The sequence below is a fragment of the Periophthalmus magnuspinnatus genome, chromosome 4 (assembly GCF_009829125.3).
Source record: "Periophthalmus magnuspinnatus isolate fPerMag1 chromosome 4, fPerMag1.2.pri, whole genome shotgun sequence".
NCBI lineage: Eukaryota > Metazoa > Chordata > Actinopteri > Gobiiformes > Gobiidae > Periophthalmus > Periophthalmus magnuspinnatus.
This window is the reverse complement of record NC_047129.1, coordinates 9,739,916-9,766,735: the sequence shown is the minus strand read 5'-3', so window position 1 is coordinate 9,766,735 and position 26,820 is coordinate 9,739,916. Positions and strand designations below refer to the sequence as shown.

The window sequence follows — 26,820 nt, the reverse complement described above, 5'->3', positions numbered from 1 at the left end:
GATGCAAGGGCCCATCAGACATCTCAGCTCTGCTCAACAACCGCAACAAATTTTATTTATAAAGCGTCATAATGTTTAGTTTCAAATAGAGCCAACATGGACACAGTTTTTCTCTGCAGTTTGAAATACTCTTGCACTACTACTACTAATTGCTATCATTGAATATATTATGCTTTTTCTTCAGTAAATCAAAACTATTTAGCCATTTGTTTGTCATTATAAACAAAACCTCAGCCACTAATAAAATCTCAATCATCATAAAAATACTGTGAAGAGGTACGGACATATTTTTAATGTATTATGGATTTAGAAATATCCAGATCTGTGTAAATATTTTTGATCTATTATGTTGTAAGAGGCTACAATTTCAAATATATATATATTTTTTCGTTTGAATGAACAAAAAGATACTTCACAACAATGTTTCAAAATGATTCTTAGAGCTTTTTTCTTTGTATAAATTCTGTGTTACGCCATAATTCACCATTAGCAACCTTAATGTTTGCTTCCACTTCTCCTGAGATGAAAGAAGCACTAAAGCTATGTGCCTGTTTTTCTTTTTCCCTTCACTAGACTTGAATGCAGCACAAAAGCGAGCGAGTGAGGAGGAGAGAGAGAGCACACAGCAACAGTACAGGCGAGCCTCACTGAACAGCAGCGTATCCTCTTTCATACACACTCTCACACACACACTGTACGCTCCACATCCCACACACAAATGCCTGAGCTCTCACACACATGCGACCCAATAACAGCTACCACCTCGACACTACGAGCTGGCTTCATTCTGAGCTCGGAGATCCTGCTATCTGCTTATCGCACAAGAGCGCAGAGGAGAGGCATCATCGAAAAGACTATATCACCCATGGAGGCGCGCGGCAGGGGGGAGGGAAGGTGAGTGAACGCTGCCCGGTACAGCTGCTGCCACGGCTGCCTGTGTCACTGCTATACAGGAGAGAAAGGGAAAAGAAAGAGGATCAGCTTTTTTGGGGGGAGGATATAACCGTGCATGAGACCAAACCATTGAGCAGATGTGGAAGAAACAACAATCAAGTTCACATTGTGGGTAAGCATCAGCAGCACCCACACTTTACTGTACGCGCTGAAGACTGGTGCACTTGAGAATTGTACAGTTTAGCTTGTTTTTTTTTTTATATTTTTGGTTGATATTTGAGGCAGTGCATAAGTGAGAGCTGACGTACAGAATGGTAAACTGCCGGAGTATGGTTTCAAACTCACAACCTTTTGTATTGCCACATCTTGTATGAACTGAGCTACATTGGAGTTCAGGTTTAATTCATGGTGAGTTATCTCCGGGCTTGTATTCCCATGTATTCACTTTGGTCCATTCCTGTTGCCTTCATCACGGTGACAGGTTAAGTCTCTCCTCTCAGTCCAGTGTAGTGTGATCGATTTGGCCACTAACTCAGATTGACACAGTTTCTCATTATCTCTCTGACAGCAGTAGTGCTTTTACATTGCCTTGTCTTAAAATGGTGCATCTTCATGTAAGCACACAGTCAGGCAGATCTTCAGAGTATACGTGTCTAAAGCCACTTCTCAATTAGGTTTTAATGATCTAAATGTGTCGCAGGCTTTGATCGAACCCTGCAGTCATATTCACAGTGAAAAGCGTGCTGTCAGATGCTCGTGTCACATCTAAATGTCTTCGCTCAGCTCGCGGCATTGTCTTCCGCTTTTAAATGAATTTCCTTTGTGTATTAATTGTCTCCCTTTTGCACCCGTTCTAGGCTGTATATTATTATTAAACCCATTGTTCTGTAAATCAATAGTGTTTTAGCGTTACTTGAGTACTCTGCTGTTCATTTCGTGTTCCACTCTGAGCGCTGGAGGAGCAGGTTGTACTTTCTGTGCCAATTCGCATGAGTTCATAGTAAACAAAATCTGTCAGATGCAATTGTTGAATGTGTACAATGGTTTGAGGATATTGTTCTAAAGACTAAATAACAGCTGGCATTGTATTTTCTTAGACTTAGACAACCAGCAATCTGTGTTTGATCTTATATTCATGTACTAAAACACAACATTGCTTTTCCTTGTGGTAATCTGAAAATGTATAATGTGCTATTTATATGGCACTGGAGCTGTGGCTTTGAATGTTTTTGGAGCTTTGAAGAAGAGGGTGGTGGTTATGTTATGTTCTTAAATTATGTAAATCATTTTTCTATCTTATATTTTCTCCACTCACTATTGGTTGTAGTTGCCTTATCTTGGGGGGGAAAAAAAAGTTCCGCCCTTTGCGTCTGATTTTCTTAGTTTTCTTTTTCTGTTTTATTACTTATTTACCCATACACGCTCTTACACACCCACACTCCCATATAAGAACAGATGCCATTCTTATTGTCTCATCACCCCCTAAAAACCTGATGTATTCACTCCCTTTTCATTAAAATCAAACTGTTTTAATGTTTGTATTGTTTCTAATATCACAATTTAACAACAATGCCTTATCTTGGTGGTTAATATTGTTGGTTGGTCCATAGGTTTGGTGTGACCCGGATAATCATGGTAGCCAAACAAACTGGACATCCCTAACATGCCTAAAAAGATAAAGTTCAAAGTCTTGTTTGGGCTCTGTATCATTTCCATTGAAGTAATAATGTTATTCCACGGTGGAGGTTTTGACCGGAGCTTCCAGTAGTGTTTAAAGATGAGCTGCACATTTGAGGTCTGTGCATTTCTGAGGTTACATAAACTTAAATGTTCAGTGAGTAATAAGTGGCCTGGCTGTATGTGCTAATTGTGGCTTGCTGCATACGCCTGTCTCTCGCTGCTGAAAAATGAAAAGACGAGCACTGTACTGGCACAACAGCAATTATACAACAGCACTTAATGGTGCCCACGGTGCCATTTATTCTCCCAATTGGACAGATTTATGTGTCAGTAATGAAATGTCTGCTGACAGGTCTTAGCAGCCCTCAAAGTGTATTGTTGAATTGCGCCTGTTAGCTGTGTCCATTACTGCGCCTACACTTACCTTCTCATTTTGATCCTTTTTGTGGCACATAAAACTGTCAACCGTGCTCAATAGTGACATTACAGTGGCTCAGAGCTGCCAATGCCTAGTCTCATTGTTTTCATCTCCTGGGTATTTATGAGTGTTGTAAAGCAAAGGATGCATCTACTGTCAGCAAGAGGAGGACACAGAGAGAGGACAGTGTGGAGATGGAGAGAGGAACGACTGAGCCCTGTGAACGTGCTTCAGATAGTTATAGGCCCATGATGGCAAGTCCACTGAAAATGACCAGCTGTAATATCATTGGCCATTGCCCTGTGTGCTCTAGCTCATTTATAAAACATTAAAATGCAATTTCAGATGTGCAAATTGGCTAACAGCCTAAAGTAAAGCTTCTAGAGTGTCTGTATGATTATTGATGGTCAACATCGGTGCCAATCTTTTGGATGACTTTGTGTGTCTTGCCACATTGTCATATTTATATGTGGGTTTAGTGGGGGGGTTGTATTTTTAAATAAATATAATAGCTGAAATGAGAGCTTTTACTGCAACAACCTGGCCACAAGAGCATACAACTATAAAACAAAACAAGACTGAGGCATATTTATTGACATTGGCTCAAAGTTTAATTGGTACATTATTTCAGTCCTTTTATTTCTTTATTCTTTTGTCTAATAGTAGCCATAAATCACTGATTGTACTTTTATCTTGGTGAAGCAATGATGCACTGGCACTTTTTGGCTTTTTATTATAGGAGCATTTATGAGTCTAATGGTGTTACTCTTTTTCTTTTACAAAGTCTGTTTAATTGATTTTTTTTTTTTTTAAAGTAATGCGAAGCCAATGGAATACTTCAACCATGTATAATCATCATTTGCTTTCCTGTATTTTTTCTGTACCCTTTAGTTAAAATAAATATAATAATTTTAAGTAGTCAAGGTTATTGGCCATTATAGTCATGCATGCTTGTGTATGTATGTGTATATTTATTTATGCATGTTTTGAAATTGGAACAACACTAATTCATTCCACGTGATAAGTAGATAGAGAAAGTAAGCTAGAGAAATGAAGGAGTATTTTTTGTGCTTTGGATGCTGCATATTTTATGGTTTCCGACTGAGGGAATGCATGATTAGATAGCCACGAGGTTACATAAGCACAGAGAGGGAAGATAAGGAATCTCTTGAGTAGAGGTAGGCAGAGCAGCTCCTTTAAGAGATAAACACTATTCTGGTGTCTCCAAACACTACGGCTATCTCAGTAATGCTGATTGATTGCTGATACAAGGTCTAATTTACACAATGGAGTACGATGGCGCCTGTGTCTTCAATCAATTTGCCAGGTTAACTGACTTATATGATAGAGGACTGGTATTTTAGCAGTTTATATTCTTGTCCCTCTTTCCAGCTCATTTCATTTCATATATTCCCACTGCTGCTGGCACTGGCTCTGACTGGCCAGCCATAAAAACAGTCCTCTCAATATGGATCATGGCAGAGATTGCTGTATAAAATGCTTTTTTGGCTTCCTGCCTGTGTGCTTCCAGTGGAATACATCAGTTTAGCTGGTTAGATTATTATAGGCACAGCATACATCCATATAGTTTTCTACATTATACTTTTATAATATTAATGCGTAACCTGTAGCACAGATTTCACTGACAATGGCAAGAAAACTGATTCTGATTTGTATTAGTAGAAGCGAAGTCTCAAGTTATCATGTAAAAGTTGAGTAGTTTCCTTATTTATTAGATATATTGCTTATTAATTGATTTAGGTGCAGACAGCTGCAAATCTGTTCAAATTTTAAAATCGTTCTTTGAACACAATTACCTGGTGCACCACAATGTGCACTAAATAATTTCTCAAAGGCTCTTCTCAACTTAGGCAAGAAGCACAAATTAGAGCAAGTATTAGAAATCTTAATATGTTTGGAAATGTAATGAATTATTGAGTGACTTCTGAACACTGCATCTTAATTCTACAAATGTAATTTAAATAATTGAGTAGGTCATGTAAAGAAAGCGTGCTGCGGCTGATGTTTGTGTCTCTATGATTGGTATTTGTTGTATGCAGTAGCAGCTGAACATGGCAGATAAACTGTGAAACATCCTACACCACTGCTTTAAACCAGCTGTGTCCTATGGTTGTAATCGTATACATTCGCTCTGAGGCACGTGGAACCGCTGTAATAATTACACTTTAATCATCTCATTAGACTGAAATTAAATTAACCCACATCTAGGGTATGTGCACTCCAGGCATTGAGGTAAGTTTCAAATGCCTGATGTGTTACTGTTTTTTTTTGTTTGTTTTTTGTTTTTTTTACTTATTCTTAATTGATTCTTTACGAATGAGATATAGACTGAATACACTAACTTTTGTGAAGCATAGTATGCGCCCAGATATGAGGATAATAACTTTAAATTATGGGATCAAATCAGTGCCTCAGATAAACGATTTTTGGTGAAGAGTTTGCCCATACAATTTAAATCTGCCTGAACCTTTGTACTGTACACACAATTATCACCTCCCTTTTCTAATTGATTTTAAAGCACTTGTCAATCAAAATTTGTTATCTACCCCCACAGCAGCTAATGACTTCTCCTCTAATGAGAAGTTTATGTGTTGTGGTTCGATGCACTGAACGCAGCATGAGAGAGTTACGTGTCTAGTTCATTTATCACTCTTCAAATCACTCCTGTTAACGCTGTGTTAGATTGACCCACGATCCAAACCATTCAAGCTTTTCTGGTCGACATCAGTGATCAAGACCGATGTGATTATTGGAGAAAAAATAAACTCTCCCCTCCTCTCCTCACATGAGATTTACATCCATGGCAGGAGCAGGGGTACTTTTTTTTATTGTACATTTATTCCAACACACTGCTTCATTAAGAAATGAGTCTGTGAACCTTGTGAACCTGTTTGAAATATCCAGCTCAGTTGAATTTCATGCCTCTTTACATCTACATAAAAAAAAAAAAAGTATGCCCAGCTCAGCTCAAAATACAGCTGAAACACTTTTGAAATGATTCTGTCTTGCTAACATACAATGTTTATGGCAAATAGCAAAAGAAAAAATAATTCTGTCACCTGGATAAAAGTTTTTGGAGTGATTTTTGCTGCTCATCCGAGTGTTCCGGTCAGATTGTTGGTGGACACTGGCTATATTTATCTGAAAGTAGGAGCTAACTATACTGAAACTAACTAAACTGATTACAGTTTCTGTTAGCTAGGTCTATTGAGCTACATTAAGTATGAACTGAGTCGTATTTTGCATAGTCGTTCAGGCCTCTAATGGGTGCTCTCTGACCTATTAGCATACTGGCTATCTTTATTATTTTCTGTTTTAGATGTAGGTCTGAGGATGGAGTTATAGAGGAGCCTGCCATTCCTGTTCAAAAATGAATTGTCTTTTCTAACAAAAATCATCAACTCCCCTCTTAAACCATTTCTTTTCTTTGACAAAGATCTGTACCTCACTGAACAGCAGATTGGGGTCCCGAGGAGCTCTCACTACAGTGTTGGTAATTCTCTTATGAAGTGGCTGTTTTATTTCTCCAATGTAACGTTCACTGCAGTCTTCACTACACTGGACCAATGGACTGGACCAATGTTTGTCCAACTCAATCATACCTGGATGACACAGGGATTATACAGACTTTTTTTGTTTTATAAATGCAAAATCTCAACAACAAATTTTAATAGAACGTGTCAACATTCAGTACAGATCAAGGTGAGACAGTAAGTATTTGCATGCGGAATATTGACAAAAATTAGTATTTTTTAAATTTTTAAGTTTGTTTTGCAGATATTGTTGATTACTATATTTGTACATTGTGCTATTTTCATACTCACCTCATCGTGATATGTTAAACACCTGCTCCTTTTTGATGTCATCTTGGTGAAAGCTTGACCTGGTCAGAGATGCCCTGTTGAGTATACTCAGTTCATTAGTGGTGTGTAGCACATAGCAGCCTCTCCACCTCTTAAGTTCAACACGTTCCTTCATTACTGAGAATCACATGTATTTTTATGATGACCTTAACACCTCATTTACACTCACCTATGGTGTACTACAGTGCATTTGACCAATGCAGGATAGGCCCACACAATATCACAAAGAAGTACTTGCCCTACAAATAATCTGCTCCATACTGCTGAGATGTCCAGAAGAATTTGTCTCCTTGTGGATTCTCAGACAGGCACCTCCCCCGGACCCAACCACAGTGCTCTGAGGCCAGTGTAATGTCACACATTGGTTTCAATCACTTTGGAAGTCCTGTGGAACTGTACCAGACTCCCATTCGGTGTAAGACCCACTCAAGGTGTATTTAGAATGTAAGTAATGTGTGGTAATCTATAACATTTTTATCCCAGAGCATTTGGTCATTTCCCCTCACACTGCTAAAAAGCCTGGCACTGCCTGAAGAAAGTCTGTGTTATGTTTCTGCGTCATTTGAACTAATAAAAGAGCAGCTGTATGAGTCCATGTGTGAGCATGACAGATGGGCGTGATGAGATTGTGCCTAACAGCCTGTGGTTTCCTCTTGCTCCATTTTCTCACTGCTCTTCAGCCTTTCTTTGGAAACATACAAACTGAGTTTGCCTGTCAGAGCTGTTTGATCAGAAGTGGTATACGGAGGATCTTTCTTCTGAACTGGCTCACTGTTGTGGCAATTTTTTTTCTCTGTTTGGTGCACCTCTATGCTTGGCTCGTCAAATATGTGGAACACTCGGTCCATTCAGATTTGAGGAGGCGGGCTGCATGCACCTACACCAAAGTGTTTGTCAGTATAGATCAAAGTGAACTGCGTGCATGTGTGCATGTCTCTGTAGGCGGGATTTCTATGTGCACAAAATGAGTGAGCTCTGTTTAATGCTCACCTGTCACACTGCCTTAGTCTGACAGGTTTACCTTCCTCTCGTCTTTCTGTTCAGTGCTTTTTAAGGTGAAAGGACAAGATGCTTGTGGACATCACAGGAAATCTTATGAATTTATGGTGGGGGACCCGACGATTTGCACCAAGACTGTGTTTGCATGTGGCTGCTGCCTCACACATCTTCACAAGGCTATATTTTGATTAGAAATGAATTATTCATTTTTCTAAGAGAAAGATTGATCAGAGTCATGCCTTGGTCTCAATATATGACTGTGGGCATGCTGTCAAAACCCCTACTTTTACCTCATCTTCTCTTTCGTCACTTTGAAAACACATCTAAGACTCTTTCTGTAGATACAACATGTGTATATCCAAGTAGAAACTGTCCCAAATGTCTGTGAGCTGCCATTTGTAGTTGCTCTGTCTCTTTGCCCTGACAAGCCTTTCTCACTTGTTTTTGACTCCATTGTGAATGCTGTTTCATCTTTTCAGCCAAACGTGTGAAGACAGAGCACATTTATGTTTCATGTGCGGGATGGGCCCATTGCTTGGAGCTTTAAGCAGCACTTGGAGACTTGACTTTTCCCTTTCAGCTCTCAGGACAATCATGGACACAGATTGCTCATGTCATGTCCCCCATTGGCGACTCTCTCCTTTGCTGTTTGCTACAGGGACGACTTCACTGTGATTCATTATGTGCACACTGCATCTTTGTTTTTGTGACTTATTTCATGGGAGCAAAAGTAGAATGAGCTCAGTGTTTTTTGTCTTACAGCCTTTTGGGGTGAGTTCCTCTTTTCTTCATCCTCAATCTGCCATCACTGCCTTGTGTTTTGTTTCCCTCACCCTCTGTCTCACTTTTTGACAGCCACAATCTCTGTACTCATGCAGGCTCATTATAGGATAAAAAATAAGTGACAGAACCATTATATAAAACTTTGAATTGATTGTACTGTTTTTCTTATAAAGCAATGGGAATTTATAACTGCGAAGAAGTAGAAAGTGTACTCGACTGATTTCACTCTGGAGGGCCACCTAGTTCTCTCTATGGAGATAACATTTATTTTTTTGAATGTCCCACAGTATGACTTATCTACCTTGCATTTGCCCCTCTCCACTCTGTAACTTGCCCTAGTGGTGCCACTTGCTCAAATAATTTTAATGCCATACTGCGGAACATTACATGGAATGAATTACATTGGCATGGACACAAGAAGATGGTAGACCTATGCTTCCATGTAACCTAAATAAGTAGGGGTTTAACTGAGGGTTATTATTCCATTAAAGTCTAAGAGTGAATTGTGTAGTTATTTGATTAGAATATGTCATGAGGGGCTTTTTATGTCGCCTAAAACACAACTTTTAAAACTTTTTTGCCCTTTATTTACCTACGTCATCCATTCTTGTGCCTGGTTCTAAAATGGACAGAAGGGGCAGCATCACACCATTTGATGGGATCTGTGATGAGCTGTTGGAGATTGGCTTGTCAACTCCTTGTCCAATATCACACAGTCTTGGCTTTTCTGAAGTGCCATAAATTTTTCCATTTCTTCCCTACAATTCTGAGTAAAGAAAAAAACACTCTCTCCCAAAACCACTTCAATTTGTGTCTGTCACTTGTGATTTGTTAATATTTAAAATGTCTGTGTCTCATTCTTTTGAAGGGTTTTTTGGTTTATAGGTCATTGAATTTTCCTCCTGATTGTTGTGTGATGAAAGAACAAACAAGACAGAGATGTTAGAATCTGATGTTTAGACAAGAGGACAAGAGACCCTAGCATCCTAAAGCAGGAGACAGGGCTGGATGGTTAAGATTCTCCAGGTAGTAAAGAGGATAGAATTAATTATACACAAGAGGGTAAGAGCCCAGATTGAGACTGGACATTTACAGAGAGACCTACTGAGTATATGGATAAAAAAGAACCTTTTGCATAGAACCAAAGATGAGAAGAAATATAGATTCAGTGAAGTATATAAAGTTAGCATGGTGTGAGAAAATACAGAAAATAGTGAGAAATTTGCTTTACAAGGCTTTATAGGGAACAACCAAAACAAAGAAGTAGTTCTAAGGCAACAACATTTCTTTTAAAAGCTCAACTTCAACTTGAAACAAGCTTGTTGTTGCAGCATTAGCTAATCTCTCTGAAGACGTGGCACCGAAACACTGATCGCCTCTGTTCTCTTCTCCTGCTGGCAGCAATAATCCAGATTTTCAGAAAAACAAGCTTTCATTATTAAAATTTCCCAAAAGTAGACACACGAGGATAAGTAGTTCAAATGGTTTTCAGATTCCCTGCATCTGCTGTTTGGTGTGTCTGGAGAGTTTGAAATGGTATTGATGTTTGAAGATTAATCAACAATTAACTGGATGTGCTGAGATTTGTGTGGCTTAAATGCTACCGATGTGGTGGCATGGCCTCCTTTAATTGTCTCTGAAATTTTCTTGTAATTAAAACTCTTGGTTAATTACAGTTGTATCTGACCTTACTGTTCCCACATTATTTGGCTTAGCAGTTGTATTGAAAAAACATAGCTTGGATGAACCGTGTAAACTACAGTATGTGCAAATTTTATTTTAGTATTTGACAATTTTATTGGTACACAAACCATAACTTGCAAAGGTAGCCATGTCATGATTCACGTAGAAACTTTTAAAGACTGTTGTTCTCTGCCTGGTATATTCTTAGTTGTAACTACTGCACTAATGGTGAGACCTGCATTCAAGTGTAGCTCCTCTGCACCATATGGGGTCAGTACCTGAAATAGCTTCTCCACTGTGCTTTTTAGTTTCAGTAGCTTCTTGATGCAGAACATGTAAAAAAAAATGGTAAAAGCCCAATGTGACTTTCAATCAATTATCTTTGTTACTATTTGTTATGTCATTACTACGTACTCAATAGGGTTGGGCCATATTGACAAAAATTATTTTATAATTGAGTAAAAACACCATGGGCCTCGATTTGAAGCATTACACACACACGCACACACAACCACATACCTATCTATCTCTATATCTTTATCTCTCTCTATATCGATATCTACATGTATTTCTCTCTCTCTCTCTCTCTCTCTCTCTCTCATATTCATATATATATATATATATATATATATATATATATATATATATATATATATATATATATATTTATTATTATTATTATTATTGTTGGGTTTTTTTGCCCTGTGGCCTGTTTCTCTCAAATTTGCTCTCGTTTTGGCAAAGCCTATCGTCTGCAGTGAACCGTGGTTGAGTTTTAGTGAGCTGACTATATACTAGTTGGCTGTGGTGGGGACAGTCAGATTAAAGTTGAGTGGAAAAGCCAAATGGGAAGTGGACCAGGCAGTGTGTGGTGTCTCCCAATGGGACTGGATTACAGCGGGTCAGCAGTGAAGTAGGCCATACAAACAAGCTCAGTGGATATGGTAGTCCAAACTTGTTATTATGCTGTAATCCCAGGTAGCAACTGACAGGCTAAAGGATTTAATTCACATTGACATGCTTCTTTACTTTTGACTTGTAAATTACTTGGTTGTCAAAACCAAAACTATAACTTACACTAATCAATAAAACTAGTACTGAAACAATTTTTATTTTAAAATAGTTGCATTAATAGGTCAAAACTCAACATTAAATGGCAAAGCAAGTTGTACGCAAAGAAAGCACAATTTGTATACAAAGTAATTCAAAGGGCTTTACAGAATATGGAAGACATTACAATCACAATACAAACAAATCAACATAAATAATCATCATGAAAATTAACATTAGTAGAGAGTGCAGAATAAAACCCTTTCAGTCGTATGTACAGCTAAACAGAACCATTTTGAGTCTGAATTTAAACATTGTCAAAGTAGAGGCCTGTCTCACATCTTCAGGAAGACTGTTCCAGGTTTTAGCTGCATAAAACTGAAACACCGATTCTCCATGTTTAGTCCTGACTCTGGGCACCAGCAGGAGGCCGGTCCCTGAAGTCCTCAGAGTGTGAGATGGTTCATGTGGCACTAACATGTCGGAGATGTATTTTAGTGCTGGTCCATGGAGAGACTTGTTCACAAGCAGAGCTGCTTTAAAGTCTATTTTCTGAGCCACAGGAGTCAGAGACCTGAGCACAGGACACATGTGTGAAGTACTTCCTGGTTCTAGTCAGGACCCGAGCTGCAGTGTTCTGGATGTACTGCAGCTGTCTTAATGCCTGTTTGGAGGAGACCAGTGAGCAGGCTGTTACAGTAGTCTAAACTACTGGAGACCTTTGATTTTTGCAATGTTTTTAGATGGTAAAAAGCTGCACATGTTATTGGTTTGATGTGGCTGTTAAAGTTCAAGTCTGAGTCCATTATTACCCCAGGGTTTCTAGCCTGATTTGAAGCTTTTAGAGAGACAAACTGGTGGTGACTGCTGACACTGTCTCTGTGTTTCTGTGGCCCAAAGACTATGACTTCAGTCTTGCCTGAGTTTAGCTGAAGAAAGTTGATTTGCATCCACACAATAATCTGTTGGTTGCATTGGCTAAGCCTAATGGTAGCATGTAGTGACTGAACAACGGGGGTCCCAGGATTGACCCACAGATCAGGGCTATTTTATACGAGACACATTTTCCAATTTCAATAAAGTACTCCCTATTTTCTAGATAGGATTTGAACCAGTTTAGTGCAATACCAGAGATGCCCACTCAGTGCTCTAGTCTCTCTAAGAGGATCCCATGATCGACAGTGTCAAAAGCAGCACTCAGATCTAACAAGATCAAGACTGAGACTTTTACTGGTAGCAAAATTTGACAACTGTGACAACACAACCCTTTCAACATTGTTGTCTGTCCTGATATTTCAACCTCGTCCTTTTATCCTTGTTTGGGAACAGTACAATGAGTACTCTATGTGCTAAACCCTCTCGGGCTGCATTCCAGGTATGACATACAACATAACATACAACAACAGCAATAAAATACTTGTACTGAGGTTCATATGACTTTCAAGCACGAGAGATAAAAGAGGGAAAGCAAATTTGATATCTGCATAGACTTTGGGTCTCTGACACTCTGGTATTTTATTATTAAAATACATAAAAGAATATAAATATACACCCACACAGCAGCAGTAGAAACGTGCTTTCAAAGAGCTGACATTCAAAAGTTTCAAAGCAATTTAGTATATGGTCCACTTTTCTGACTTTTAAAACTTTTTCTTTTTAATAGGCTTGTTGGCAGAGTGGTATATAAATCAGACTGAACTTTTGTCATTTTAATTAAACAAGAGAAATGCTAATGGTCTTTCTCAATGTGGTGTGAAAACAAAGTATAAAAGATCAGGCTTAATTGACATTTAAGCTTAATTTGAATTTTAATTCAAGATTTTTAGACTTGCACTTAAGTAGTCTTCATCCAATGCATCAAAACAGTATGCAGCATTCTGTTCGTTCTCTCTGCGGAAATACTGAAGTTTGTGCAGTTTGCTGTCAGTGAAGATCGGAGAAAATGAGAGGGTGAAGGAAAGGTCACAAATGACAGCAGACTGCATATTACGATGAAAAAGTAAGCTTCAGATTTTCATTTTCTGCTCATGAAGCCTTCCCTAGTCCCTTGGCTCATTATGTTTCTTTAGACTCCAAACTAATTGCCACAAAATGCAATTATCATACCCACAAGGAGCTGACGATGCAGACACTTAGATGCAGCAGTGCTTTGTGTAATTTCTGCTATTCTCCTTTTATCCTTTAATATTTCACCCAACTTTATTTCCTGAGAGTCATAAATCTTTCTTCTTCCAGTGATGAATGTGTGGTTTCAGGTGAGGACCAGGACCTCAGGTTGGCCTCAGCTGTCTGCTGCTGGACAAGCCGTTACCCCTGACAACCATAGTCACCTTTACCCTTGCTTCTTGAGTGTCGGCCTTAGAAAAGTTTACTCCTTTTAAAAACTGCTTTGAAAAATAACTTTCTGTCTGATTTTATACTTTTATGCTTCAATGAACAAAAGGCTCAAAGTGGTAAACTTCATGTCTGTGCTCTCCATCTGGTCTCAGGGATGTCATAGTATTCAGGTTAGATTGAAGGCTGAGTCAGTTGATCTGGTTTCTTACTGTGGACAGACAGCTGGAGATGAAATCCACTGATTCCTGTCTATCCTCCATCTCTTCCATGTGCCTGCCTTTAGCCATTAGCCTCACCTGTGGCTTCCTGCTCCAATCCCGTCAGTGGGCTCCAGTATGCCTCTCCCAGCTTTATTTCATGAACACAACTTTCTCCACCTCCTGCAGCTCACTGTTGAATTATGAATAGATGTGAATGCTGTAGGCCAGGCCTGAGGATTACTTTCAATTTTATTTTTATTTTTTATTTTTTTAATCTTTATTTATACATGGAGAGCCCAGTGAGAGTACCAGACTCTTTTTCATGAGCGCCGTGTAGGTCAATTTAAGGTCGTTTTCACACGTGTTAGTGCGCTCTGTGGACCGACCCCAGTGCGCACTAGATTTAGTTCTATTTACTTTATTTTGGGCCGGGCCTTGTTCACACACACCGCGCACCGTTCACCCCAAACACGCACGGAGCCACGGGAGAGTCCAACAACTGATGCCAAACGTCTGACAACTCGCCTAAAGATACAGAGAATACGCTCACACGCTCTTATCTCCTGTGGGCGGTGGTCTTTTCTTTCACCTCTTGTGCCTAAACACACCGTGAGGACGGTACGCGCTGGTGGCGGAGGAGAAAAAGCTCTTTGAACGACACACAGACAGACAGGCTCACCTGTTGCTGATATTAAATTGATCAAAATTCCCTCTTCAGATGAACGTGTCAAACAGCAGCTCTGCGGGCCCATCCTTACAAATATACGAGATCTGAGCGTTTTTAGCCAATTCCACGCACTTTTACTGTCACCGCGGGCTGCACAGGTTGGCCCGAGGTCGCGTTCACACCGCACTGGCCCCGCTGCAGAGCGCGGGTGGAGCCACACCGAGGCCTCCTGTTTGAAACGCGCTCGGACCGGCCCAGAATGAGACTGTGCTGTTCACACCGGCCCAAGCGCACCCTCTTGGACCGAATGCTCTTTCACGTCGACCTAACTAGAGGCAGAGTGAAACAACCAAAACATTCAAAACAGGTGCAGGTGTGATTATAAATGTTTATCACCAGACTATTAAAGTACATTCAAATTTGCACAGCTCTGTCCTCACTCTGTGACCGGCTGTCACTCAAACTGCTCTACTGGAGAGCTCAGGTGTAGTATGAGGATTGCCTCATGACTGATAGAAATCTTGTATAAAGTTTGACAAATGATTCTTTCTCCGTGGCGAATGTAATACTGAGCAAAAGTTAGTTTTTGTGGTGTGTCATAAATAAATTATGCTACATTTATTTTGGAATATCAAATGCATAAGGCATTTGCTTGTCTCTTGTTACTGCTTTGCCTGAAAATTTCTAGTATGGTATTAAATGTATCTATCTTATATGTATTCAATTCCAAGTGGTTTAACTGCTCAAAACCTTGAAAAATATGCATTTTTGCCGTGAGTGTGGTCACCTCTCCAAACGTCTGAACTTAAACTTGGCTTGGTGGCACGACCAACTTGTCTCCATGGAGATAAATACTTTTGATGCTGTACTGTGTAACATTCCAGACAAAGCAGTAACATGGATAAAAGTAAGTAAAGTGAGGTACAGACCCTCCACCAGAAAAGTTCTATAGTGCACCTGATTGGAGATAGATCTTTTTTCATTGTTACTGTGAGTCAAGACACAGTAACAATGAAAAAAGATCTATAGTTTGTTGCAATCACAAAGTAATCCCTTAACAATGAATGAAATATTGTGACTTTTTTATGGTGAACCTCTTCTTATTAAAAGCACTTTTCTTTTTCAACAAAAGTTCACACTTCAGTAGTGCCTGAGTCTTTATGGGAGCAACAGCACACAGCAGTGTGACCCTTCTTAGATACTCATTGACTGGTGATAACCGCATGTAATTGGCTTGTGTGAGAGCCGGCAGGGAGCAGTGAAAACGAACTGGAAAGGACAGGGATCCTTTTTAATGAAGCCAATGAGAAGGACATGCAGCGCCTGCAGGCTTTGTGAAGGATTAGAGTCAGTTCAACACATTTGGACTTATGACGCTTGCTCTTGGTCAAACTTAAGAGACTGAACAGGACAGCGAAGTGACAGAATGTGGAGTAAAAGTAAATATTAAGAGAGTATTGATATGCAGTGCTTTACTTGCTGTCCAATAAAGCTTGATATTTAACTGTGCTTCATACAGAGATGTTGGCAAACAAAAAGATTGTCTAAAGGTTGCTGTCCCCCAAGACGTTAACCTTTTATTTTTAGTTTAGTTTAGTTTAGTTTAGTGTAGTCCCCACCCACTCATACTCATTAAGATCAGTGTGTTTTCTACAACCAAAACGCATCCTGTTTCATTATCATTTATTTCCTTTTGGCTGTTCCTGCCACAACAAATCATCCCATTTATTATGTTGTTTTAGAAATAGTTTGCTAAATGCTAAAATTTAAACTTGGATTGAAGGATTTGCTCAATGCTCAAAATCAATTTCAATACTACCATTATAATAAATGCCACTGTTTTTTTTGTTGTTGTTGGTTTTGTTTTTTTTGTTTAATTTTAGACATATTTTGACATATTTTAGACATATTTTGTGTCATTTTTAATACAAAACAGTGTTATTTTATTCATGTGGTCTTATACTTTATATATAGATCAATAGTTATCAAGTTTTGTTGTTAGTTTTAGTATTAGTGTCTCTGTATCAATACTTCTGACAACTCTTTTGACAAATTAATTGCTTGTAGTGAATTCAATACATCATTTTGTGCAAACAACTTTGTTAGAAAGGCTGTCAACCAAGAAAGGTATATTTATATCTTTCCAAAAGGAACAAAGCAATTACAGACTTCTTCTAAGTAACTAATCATTGAGTTTTGAGGCTATTTTTACATTTTTGAGATAAGTGCAAATGTAACAATATACTGGTTTCTGACCCATTGTGGTCACATTGTTCTTGTTGAGTGCTGCCCTGAGCTGTGTTATTGAAGTGACAGTGAGTGTAGATTGGTGGTTGGGGCCAGTTGGCACACACTGGCTCACAGTTGAAGTGATGGCTGCTGACACAGTGGACAGACCCCTCAGCCAAGAAATGGACCAACACTTACCTGCTAACAGTGCAGATGATTTAGTGGGTATAATATGTAACTACTTTTTATTTTTTGTTTTTAAGAAAGGATATTGACTACCTTGTTCAATACACCCCACAGAGTACTCCCCATTCCAGTGGCTAGTGAAGTGCCTTTATGTTTGCTTGTTATGTTAAGTTAGATTTTTGATTGACTGAAAGTTTTTACTAATACATTTCATACAAAAAGGAATTACTCTAAAGCGCCCATTTCACATAACCCAACTACAAAAGCCAATCTGGTTTGTCCCCATGTTCTTGGCTCAATCTGACAACAGAAAAGTTAAACACGACTCCACCAACATAACGATATTTGAGGAGCAGCATTACTCAGTGATGGCTTGAACTGGTGCCACACTCACTGAAGCAATCAGGATAAATGAGTTGACAAACAGCCATTTACGCTGAAGTTATAGTCAGTTACAATGCGATAGATGTTTCCAAGTCATTACATTTGCTATTTGATCTGGCTGCTTTCAAGGGCATTGGTTTCCATTGATGTTGTTGAGCTGAAAATGTCTCTCAGCTTTTGCAATTGCCAGACATCACCATCTCTGTGACCTTATAACAAATGTCTGCTTGTTTAAAGAACAACTCCATACCGATTACAAGGACAAATTGCATCTTTGATCTATTAGCTGAGCGCAAACATTACATCCCTTACCCAATTATATCCCTGTATTTTCTTGTGGGGTGTCACTTGTTATCTGTCTTACAGCATGAAAGGTCGCCCGGGGACAGAGTGACACACTCTGATCATACAAGCCACCAACCGACTATGTCCATTTAATAGGACTTTTGGTCACAGCACATTTGTCCAGGCCAAGCAAGGCACAAGCCACTGGTTTACTTGCTTTGGGCTATAGTTATAATAGGACAATAGCATTTTATATTCAAGAGGAACACAAGTCACATGTGTTGTCAGTGCTATTGTTACATCCTCCTATAGAATAACTGCAATGTATTGTTATGATGAAATGTTTAACTTCTCCCTAGGCGTGTCACAATAATTACTATATCGACTTATCGTTCAACACATGGCAGATGGAACAAACAGTTTTCGGGTGTCAGTATTAACTGTGGGTACTTTTTCATTGAACTACTGAGAAAATGTTGGTTATTTTCTGTACTATAATGAGATTTGAGCTGTAGAAGGTTGAATTATGAAGTTCTATGACTCATTATAAATACAAACTAACTACTTAAGTCTTGCATTTTGTTATGTATTTATTGCAGCTCCTTTTTTAATATTATACAATTAAAGTACTTTCTTTGGACATAATTCCACTTTATGGTTTGGTTTCAATACAGTATATCACACTTCAAAATTAGTTATCGTGACAGGCCTCCTTCTCCCACTTACTCTTTGGTTATAGACAAATACTGGAAATTATTGAACGAAAAGGAAGTGGAAAGGGCGAGTACTGCAAAATCAAACCACAGGGGCTTATATATTCTGTTGGGGTCAGTCCTAAGCCTAGAGGAATTGTGGAGGAAAGGAAATCTGTTGTATAAATGTATTCCAAAAGGACCCAAGGGAAAATCTGTTGAATAAAGGTTCCATGTGGAAGCTCACTAAATGGAAACAGGATAAACAGCAAGCAATTACTACGCCCACATCGACAAATAACTGGTGTGGAACATTGCAGATCACACTTGACTTTGTTACGTGTTGATGTTGTTGACCATTCCTGCAAACTCCGTTATTGAGAAAACCAGCATTGCTTCAGGAAGACGTGTCGCCCTGAATCATTGTCTAGTGTTCTCTTTAGACTGGGGCATCAAATGTAATGTTCTTTTAAGCCACTGATCCCTTGTGTCAACTTTATATGACTTTACTTGGACAGTTCCTGCAAAGAAAACATGACGTGATTTATGCAAGCCTCACTTTATAATTTTTTAACTAAATATTTTAGTTAGTTTCTGCAGCACATTTGATACCTCTTTCTTTTGTATTGGCACTGTATAGACTAGATCTCGCATGTATTCTTGAGTCAAATTAATTATTTAAGTAGTCAGGGAAAGGCTTGTATTCAAAAACTAAAGCTATAGCATTAGACCCTGCCAATCTGATCTTGTCTCAATGAATAATAAATAATACACAGTGGAAACTAATAGTGGAGTTAAGGTCACCACTAAGCTTACATAAGGATGCTATAAATGTAATATCATAGGGTTGTACGTGTTAATTGCATCTATTTGTAATTTTACTTTACTTATTTGCTAATTAAATGAATGATTTCTTTCTACTTTACAATAAATGGTATAATTTGTGTTGTGAGTGATTATAGTTGACAGTAATAGTTGTATTTTATATACGATTTTTATGACAACGTGGAAAACTGCACTTTGTAATGGGATACGACTATACCTTTGCTTCTATCAATCATGTAGAGTCAAGTTGTTCATCAGTGCTGCAGAAGGTGCCCCAAGAGTATCATATGTTTTGCTCTGTGTGTATGGGTATGCAGCCATACACAGCCCCAGATGAGGTCAGAGTCTCTGTGTCAGTGGGTCATGACCATACAGCATAATGTCTTCAATAATTCAGCTACTGTTCAAAGAAGCCTTTTTGTCGATAAGTCCTGGAACTATTCTCTCCTATTAAAGATTCATGGTACTCAGCAAGACACATTCTTAATCACTCCTATTGTGTCCTTTAGTTTCACTGTTCATGCACAGGGCAGAAGTGAGACGTCTTTCACAACTGTAATTTAAGAACGTCTTTGTTATTCATTATTGTAATAAAAGCCCCACTTGGCACCTTTTAAATCACTATTTTACTCCACAACCAAAGTGTAGAGTGGAATTTTCATATCAGATCTGAATGCTGCTGTGAGGTAAGATACCAGAGCAAAGCATATTACAATACAGTTTGCACATGATAACCTCCATCAATCTTCTTGGCTGAAGTTAGTTACTCTCATATTTACACTCGCTGTACTCTATGTGCCGACCCGCTTTGTACTCAGTGGTAAAGAGTGTCCTTGCCTTTGGTGTATGGCATGACAATACCAGTAATAACCATCCATCACTGCCCTGTGAGGCTAAGTTACAGGCCAGAAAAAGACACAGGCTGGCTCTACCCCATCAGGTGAGGTTCCATACAAAATTACCTATTTGTGCATTAGCATGGGCCCCAGACTGCCACAGGCTGCAGGTAGTTCCTGCTCAGACCCTACAGGGAGATGGCTTCCCTCAGAATAAAATGACTAATGTGTTTTTCTCTGGGGGACACTGGCGCAGAGCTTATGTAAAGTGTGATGAGTGGGCACAGCGCAGACATCAGTGTGTGCGCAGCCATTTGAGGAGCTGTGTGGATGTGATGCTTCGGCCTGTGAGTCTACACCCACACTCTCCGACACACTCATGCTCATTTGTCAGCCATGTCCTACACCTGCACCAGGAACACTGACAAGAACTTCACTGGAAAGACATAAACGTTTGACTGTACATATAAGATATACATGACTTAAATGCTGAGTCTATTGTGGACAGTGTATACACAATTATAAAATATTAGTATTCACAATAAAATAAAAAAATCCAGATCTAGGCTGATCCTTTTAATACTGTATGTTTCACCCCATTTCTTTCAGTAGCCCAAGAAGGTCACAAGCATACATTAAAGTGTGTAATATGTAAATTTCACCTCTCCACCCACAGTGGTCTTAGTCAGATGCCATCATAATGCCCTCATGTAAAAACATGCAGGGGCCTCATCATTCATTATTTTTAATAGGGGAGAACGGTGAAAATGGCAAAAGCCTTGTTAGCTTAATGTGCTGTCTTTCAGCTCCTAATGGGTTCAGTTAGAAAAAAAGAGACTGGAGTGTGTATGGCTGATGTTATTGCAGAGAGAAGAGGACAAAAGTGGTAGAACATGCTCTGTCCTTACTGTCCTCAGCCCACACTTCAGGCTAAATCTGGCTTCGTTGCTATAGCTAACCTGCAATTGTAATTTCTTTAGTTTAAAAATTCTGCTCCTTCTTCTCTGTCCTCTTTGTCTCGTTGAAGTGTTTAGGCCAGTCTTTGCACTTTGCCATCTAAGTAACACTCTCCTGACTAAAGCCTACTTCAGATAAATTAAACATGGCCATGCCAGGAGATATTGACAGCCATGAACTACAGGTGACATTTCACTACTGAAGCAATTAGAGCAGCACTGGGGTTTCTAAGCTCTTTTGTACAGTGTGGTTACAGATCGCTATCTATTACCTTTTCTCTCCCCGTTAAGTGCACCTAACAAACAGTGAGAGTGCTACAGGGACATGACCCTGTGTGTTCCACTAAAGCAGGATTGAAAGGTTTCTGTGTCATGTTTAGGTTAATGAACACTATTGTCCTTATAGAGAAATGTATCCTCTACATTTGACCCATTCTACAATGCCACTGGTGACGCTGTTAGGAACCGACTGCAGCTTGGTGCCTGACGGGAGCCTTCTCAGGTTCATGGCCAAGACCAATCAGCCTTTGCCACAGTTAAGAAAATATGATGAAGGACAAAGAAGCGCACACTTCTCTGGGTATAGTTAGAAGCACAAATACTAAAGAGCAGTGAGGCATTCGAGAAGTAATGAGACTTTAATCATGGTCCCAATGCGTGTGTGTGTGTGTTTGGGGTTGTGTGTGTGAGTGAAATGTCAGGAAATGTCCTTTATGTGTGAGGAGCTAATGAGGCTGGGTGCTCTGCAGGCAGCTGGAGGATGGCTCACTCAGATGAGGTCAGTTCTTGAAGGTGGAATGCACAGGTGTATTTTCGCTGAGTGTGCGATACAGCAGAGCAGTGACAACAGAAGAGAACAGTGGAGAGTACTGTCATGGCACTGTCATGGAGTTGATCCAAGTTATGTTTTTGGTAAACTTGACTTGCTATTTTCTGTATGCAGCTTTAATTTAAATTTGAACTATAAATAACTTACTGTCAAACAACATTAAATGCTAGCAGCTGCAACAATAATGCATAGTTCTTTTTGTTCAGGAACAAAATATACCTCTAAGTTCTTTGTGCTAGTGTCAAGCTCATTTAACAAGAATGGTAAACAACTATTTGAGCAGATTTGTGAATGCTGAATAACCAGGGTGCTGCCATGTGCCTCAATATTAGGGCTGAAGTAAGGCTGTGCAATATGGTGATAAAAATGTTATTGTTATCTCATCCAATAACCTTTTTTGGTCACATTGTCAAATTATGATTTGTTGCTTATGTGCGTAGCTCAGTGCTCCAACAGACACTTTTCCCCACCCACTCCTCCTATTGGTCAACACCCTAAGGCCCTAAGTGAGTGGCAGGTGGAATTAACCAATCATAGTATGAATTCTCCGAACAAGCAAATTACTGGCGTATCACCCACCTCTACGTGAAAATGCATGGGAATGTGCATTTCTTTGTATTGGAGAATCTATATCCCCAACAGCCAAATGTCCACTTGCTGTTTTTTTCACCATTTGTTGCTGTTTTGCCCATCAATAAAGCTTATAGATAAAAATATAGTAGTCTGCCTGTATGACTCTATGTGGTAGGTTTAAGGTAATTTATTAGATGTACATTCTGACTTCTAATTTCTTCCTATAAGTAAACTGAAAAATTATCCATATCTCGGCGTGCTGTTAGGAGAAGAATTTTTATCTGTCTGTCACTTGCTTCCTCCAAAGGTCAACAGCGTGCCGTCTGACCTGCGGTGTTATGAAATAGTTGACAGTTATTTTTGACCACTGCTTACTGCAGGCAACAGTAGACTCTAGCTGTGTGTGGGACATGCTGCATTCAGACCACTGCTATCCACCTCCTGCTGACCTGTGTCCTATAGGCCCTAGTGAGTGACTGCTACTGATATGGGCTGGAAAAACTGATGTGACAGACTTAGATATTTGATATAGGCTTTGTTAAAATAGTCTGCAAAGGTTTGTTATTGCCATTAGTGTTATGGTTATTTAAAAAGAGACTTAAAATAAATTTGAGATGCAGGTAAGAAAATGTATCATGCATTTGCTGGCAATCTTGCTATTAAATATCATATGTTGAACATGTTGAAATTTATTTATTTATTTATTTATTTGAAGGACAGTGTGCAGATACATTAAAAAGATGGCTGCACCAGATTTAGCAAAATGCTAATTTCCATCTGTAGTCCTTGGTGTCACAAACATTAAAAACAAAACAATTCACGTATAAAAAGTGCAATACAAAAGACAATGTACAAGTGTGCAAAATTTTCAATACATAGTGCAAACTACAAGTTATTAAAGTGCGAGACATATGCAACAGATATCAGAATAAATACGGTGTAGCCGCAATCAGATGATACCCACGAGGGTAGCATCTGATAGCTCTGTACCTTATCGGTATTATAAATGTAAACAAGACAGTAATATGACACTAAGACAGTACTATAACACTCATGATTTGGTAATCTAGTGGCCATCAGATGGTACCCACGAGGGTAACATCTGATGGCCGAATACCCGTCTGGTATAATTAGTGTGGGCAGGACTGATGGTCAAATGTTGAAAAGACATTATGAGCTAAACAAACATCTATTATCACTTGTAAACAGCTAAACTTGTGAATATCTTCTTTCTGGCAAACGCCTGTCTCCACAGTCTGACAATTTGTTCTAAATATAAAGCCACTCTTATGGGACTCTTATTGCTTCAGTGGTCGTTGTGCTCTGCATGTCATTCTCATCAGCTTACACTGTCCAAATAGTTCAACTAATAGTTTATGGATCTAATAGGACTCTTTATTGCAGTGCTCTGGTCAGTTGTGAGTTTGTACCATAAGTATACAGTAATACAATATTTGTCTCTCTCATATGCAGACAATACACTGTGTATCTGACATTAGCCTTCAGTTGCTGGGTCACTATCTTTCTACTTGTTATTGACACTAACCTCAGGTGAACATTTAACTTTAGCCCTTATGATTAGACTATTGTCAATTAAAATGCATTTTGAGCAAGACAGCTACAAATTTGTCCAACCCAGGTGCCATAATAAAGATGTTATTATTACCTACTTCATCTGGCAGAGGTCATAAGGCTGTGTGATCATATAGCTTTTGTCAACTCCAACAGTGCCTGTTCTCCTGAAAAAAACACTCAGTATCATGTTAAAGTACATTGTTGTTAAAGGCCTGTTACATGAGCTCCGTAGATAGGTCAGTTTAGGCTAACAATAAGCTCCATGCCTCAGAGACCAGTGCAGCTGATGTGATGGCCCGAGTTATTGTGAAGCACTGGATCATATCCCCTGCCTCTCTGCTGACTGACATTGTCAAAGACCTGTACAAAGCTGTCTGCCTCTCTACTCACATACCAGTCGCCACATATAGAGTCAGCTTGTGTTTGATGTCTCTGACAGAATGCCTCTGCACATGCACTCCTTATATTTTAGGTCTGTTCTTAGACTGAAAATACTGAAATGCTTTTCAGTACCTGCAACTGCTACTCATGTTTGTTGAGATGTTTGGGGTACAAAATGCAGTATTACATTTTCCTCGAAATTGCATATTAATGGTGTAGATTGGATATAAAATGGGTTCATGACTATTAGGGGATTTTGTGAATTGGCTCTGGCTCAAATGCCAAGTGCTTTTCCAGGCTAACAGAGCTATTGTCAGCTTTTCTAAGCACCACAGACCCAGGCCTTTGTAGATTATCTCGGAGCGCTAGCTTTAATTTCACTGCTGTGTCAGGGTCAATTAGAGTATGTGATTGCAATTGTACTCATTTACTGTTTGATTGTTACCATTGAAAGGATTTGATTCGCTTGATTTGTGTTACATTATCTATGTCTTGCTCACACTTTTCTGATATTTGTTTTTGTTTTTTCTTTCAGGTGTCTGACCCACTAATTTGACCCTAGCCCAGAGCTAAACGGAGTGCTGAAGGAGGGTCATGGCGGGGTGCCTGAGCCAGGATGTTTGCTGGACACTAGTGATACTCTTCATCTTGGTAATGATTGTTGTGTCACCCATCCTAGGTCAAGGATGTCCCCAACGATGTGAGTGTGTCTCAAAGCTCAAGACAGTGTCCTGTAATAATAAAAGACTGAGTGCGCTCCCAGAGGCCATACCCTCAGACACAAGGATCTTGGACCTGAGTGGTAATAAACTTCGCTGGGTTGAACATGGGGACCTGCTTGCATATCCTCGCCTTGAAAATTTGGACCTAAGTGACAACATGATTAGTGTGCTTGAACCCAATGCATTTTCAAGTCTTCAGAATCTGCAGTCTCTCTCTCTTCGGGGAAACCAATTGAAACTGGTGCCCATGGGAGCTTTCTCACGTCTTACCAACTTAACTTCACTGGACCTAAGCGGGAATAAAATTGTAATTCTGTTAGACTTTACTTTCCAAGACCTAAAAAGTCTGAAAAATCTTGAAGTGGGGGACAATGATCTTGTTTATATTGCAAACAAGGCTTTTATGGGTCTGGTAGGCCTTAGAGAGCTGACCATTGAAAGATGTAATTTGACTTCTGTGTCTAGCCAGTCATTGTCTTATCTGCATAATCTTGTGATTTTACGGCTTCGCTACCTCAGTATCTCTGCCTTAGATGATCAGAACTTTCGTAAGCTAGGAAATTTGAGGGGCTTGGAGATCGACCACTGGCCCTTTTTAGAGTACATCTCCCCTCACAGTCTGCAGGGTCTTAACTTGTCCTGGCTGTCTATTACACACACCAACATAACCTCTGTACCCACCTCTGCCCTGCGCAGTCTGGCCCACCTCACCAGTCTCAACCTCTCCTATAACCCCATCTCTGTGCTTGAATCCTGGGCCCTGCGAGACCTCGTCAGACTGAAGGAGCTGCATTTAGTCAGCACTAACCTTGTGACAGTTCAGCCATATGCACTGGGAGGGCTCAGACAAATCCGCCTCCTTAACTTCTCCACTAACAGCCTGGTGACACTGGAGGAGGGGGCCTTCCAGTCCGTCAACACCTTGGAGACAGTGCGTTTGGATGGAAACCCGTTAGCCTGTGACTGCCGCCTACTGTGGATCCTCCAGCGCAGGAAGACGCTAAACTTTGACAGCGCTCCCCCGGTGTGCACAACACCTGTGGAGGTGCAAGGCAGGGCTCTTTCCGCTTTCTCAGACTCGGCTCTTTTTGAACACTTTACTTGTCAAAAGCCCAAAATCCGTAACAGGAAACTGCAACAGATAAATGCCCGCGAGGGACAGGTGGTGTCCTTCATTTGCAGAGCAGAAGGTGAGCCGGCTCCTGTTATTTTTTGGATCTCTCCTCAACGTCGCCGTATCACCACAAAGAGTACAGGTCGTCTCACTGTCTTACCAGAAGGCACATTGGAAATACGCTATGCTCAAGTTACAGATAGTGGGACCTATATCTGTATAGCCAGTAATGCAGGTGGAAATGACACTTACTTTGCCACTCTTACAGTGAGTGGACTGCCTCTTGATGCAGCACTCATGGCAAATCGTACCTACTACACTGGAGACCTGAATGATACAAATCTAAATGATACTAAGGTCTTTTTAAAGTTTACTCTGGATCTAAAGACCATCCTCATATCCACAGCCATGGGCTGCATCATGTTCCTAGGAGTGGTCCTGTTCTGTTTCATTCTACTGTTTGTGTGGAGTCGAGGCAGAGGGCAGCACAAAAACAACTTTTCTGTGGAGTATTCTTTTAGAAAGGTAGATGGACCTGCAGCCAGCGGAGGACAGGGTGGTGCACGAAAGTTCAACATGAAGATGATATAAACTTGACTTTTTTTTTTTTTTAACAAAACATGTTTACAAGCCTTGTA

General features: G+C 39.7%; 1 protein-coding gene across 2 annotated transcripts; it reads left to right on the top strand.

The window, feature by feature from the left end:
- The first annotated feature begins 635 nt into the window (after positions 1–635).
- lingo3a (leucine rich repeat and Ig domain containing 3a) lies at positions 636–26,787 on the top strand. 2 transcript variants are annotated; one of them, XM_033965756.2, is made up of 2 exons: positions 636–1,066; positions 24,882–26,787. In XM_033965756.2, exon 2 carries the CDS (start codon positions 24,941–24,943, stop codon positions 26,771–26,773), a length of 1,833 nt encoding a protein of 610 aa, XP_033821647.1. In that variant the 5' UTR covers positions 636–1,066; positions 24,882–24,940; the 3' UTR covers positions 26,774–26,787. The 2 variants fall into 2 exon arrangements, with proteins under 2 accessions (XP_033821647.1, XP_055077409.1); XM_055221434.1 differs by having other exon boundaries at positions 872–894.
- The last annotated feature ends 33 nt before the right edge of the window (positions 26,788–26,820 follow it).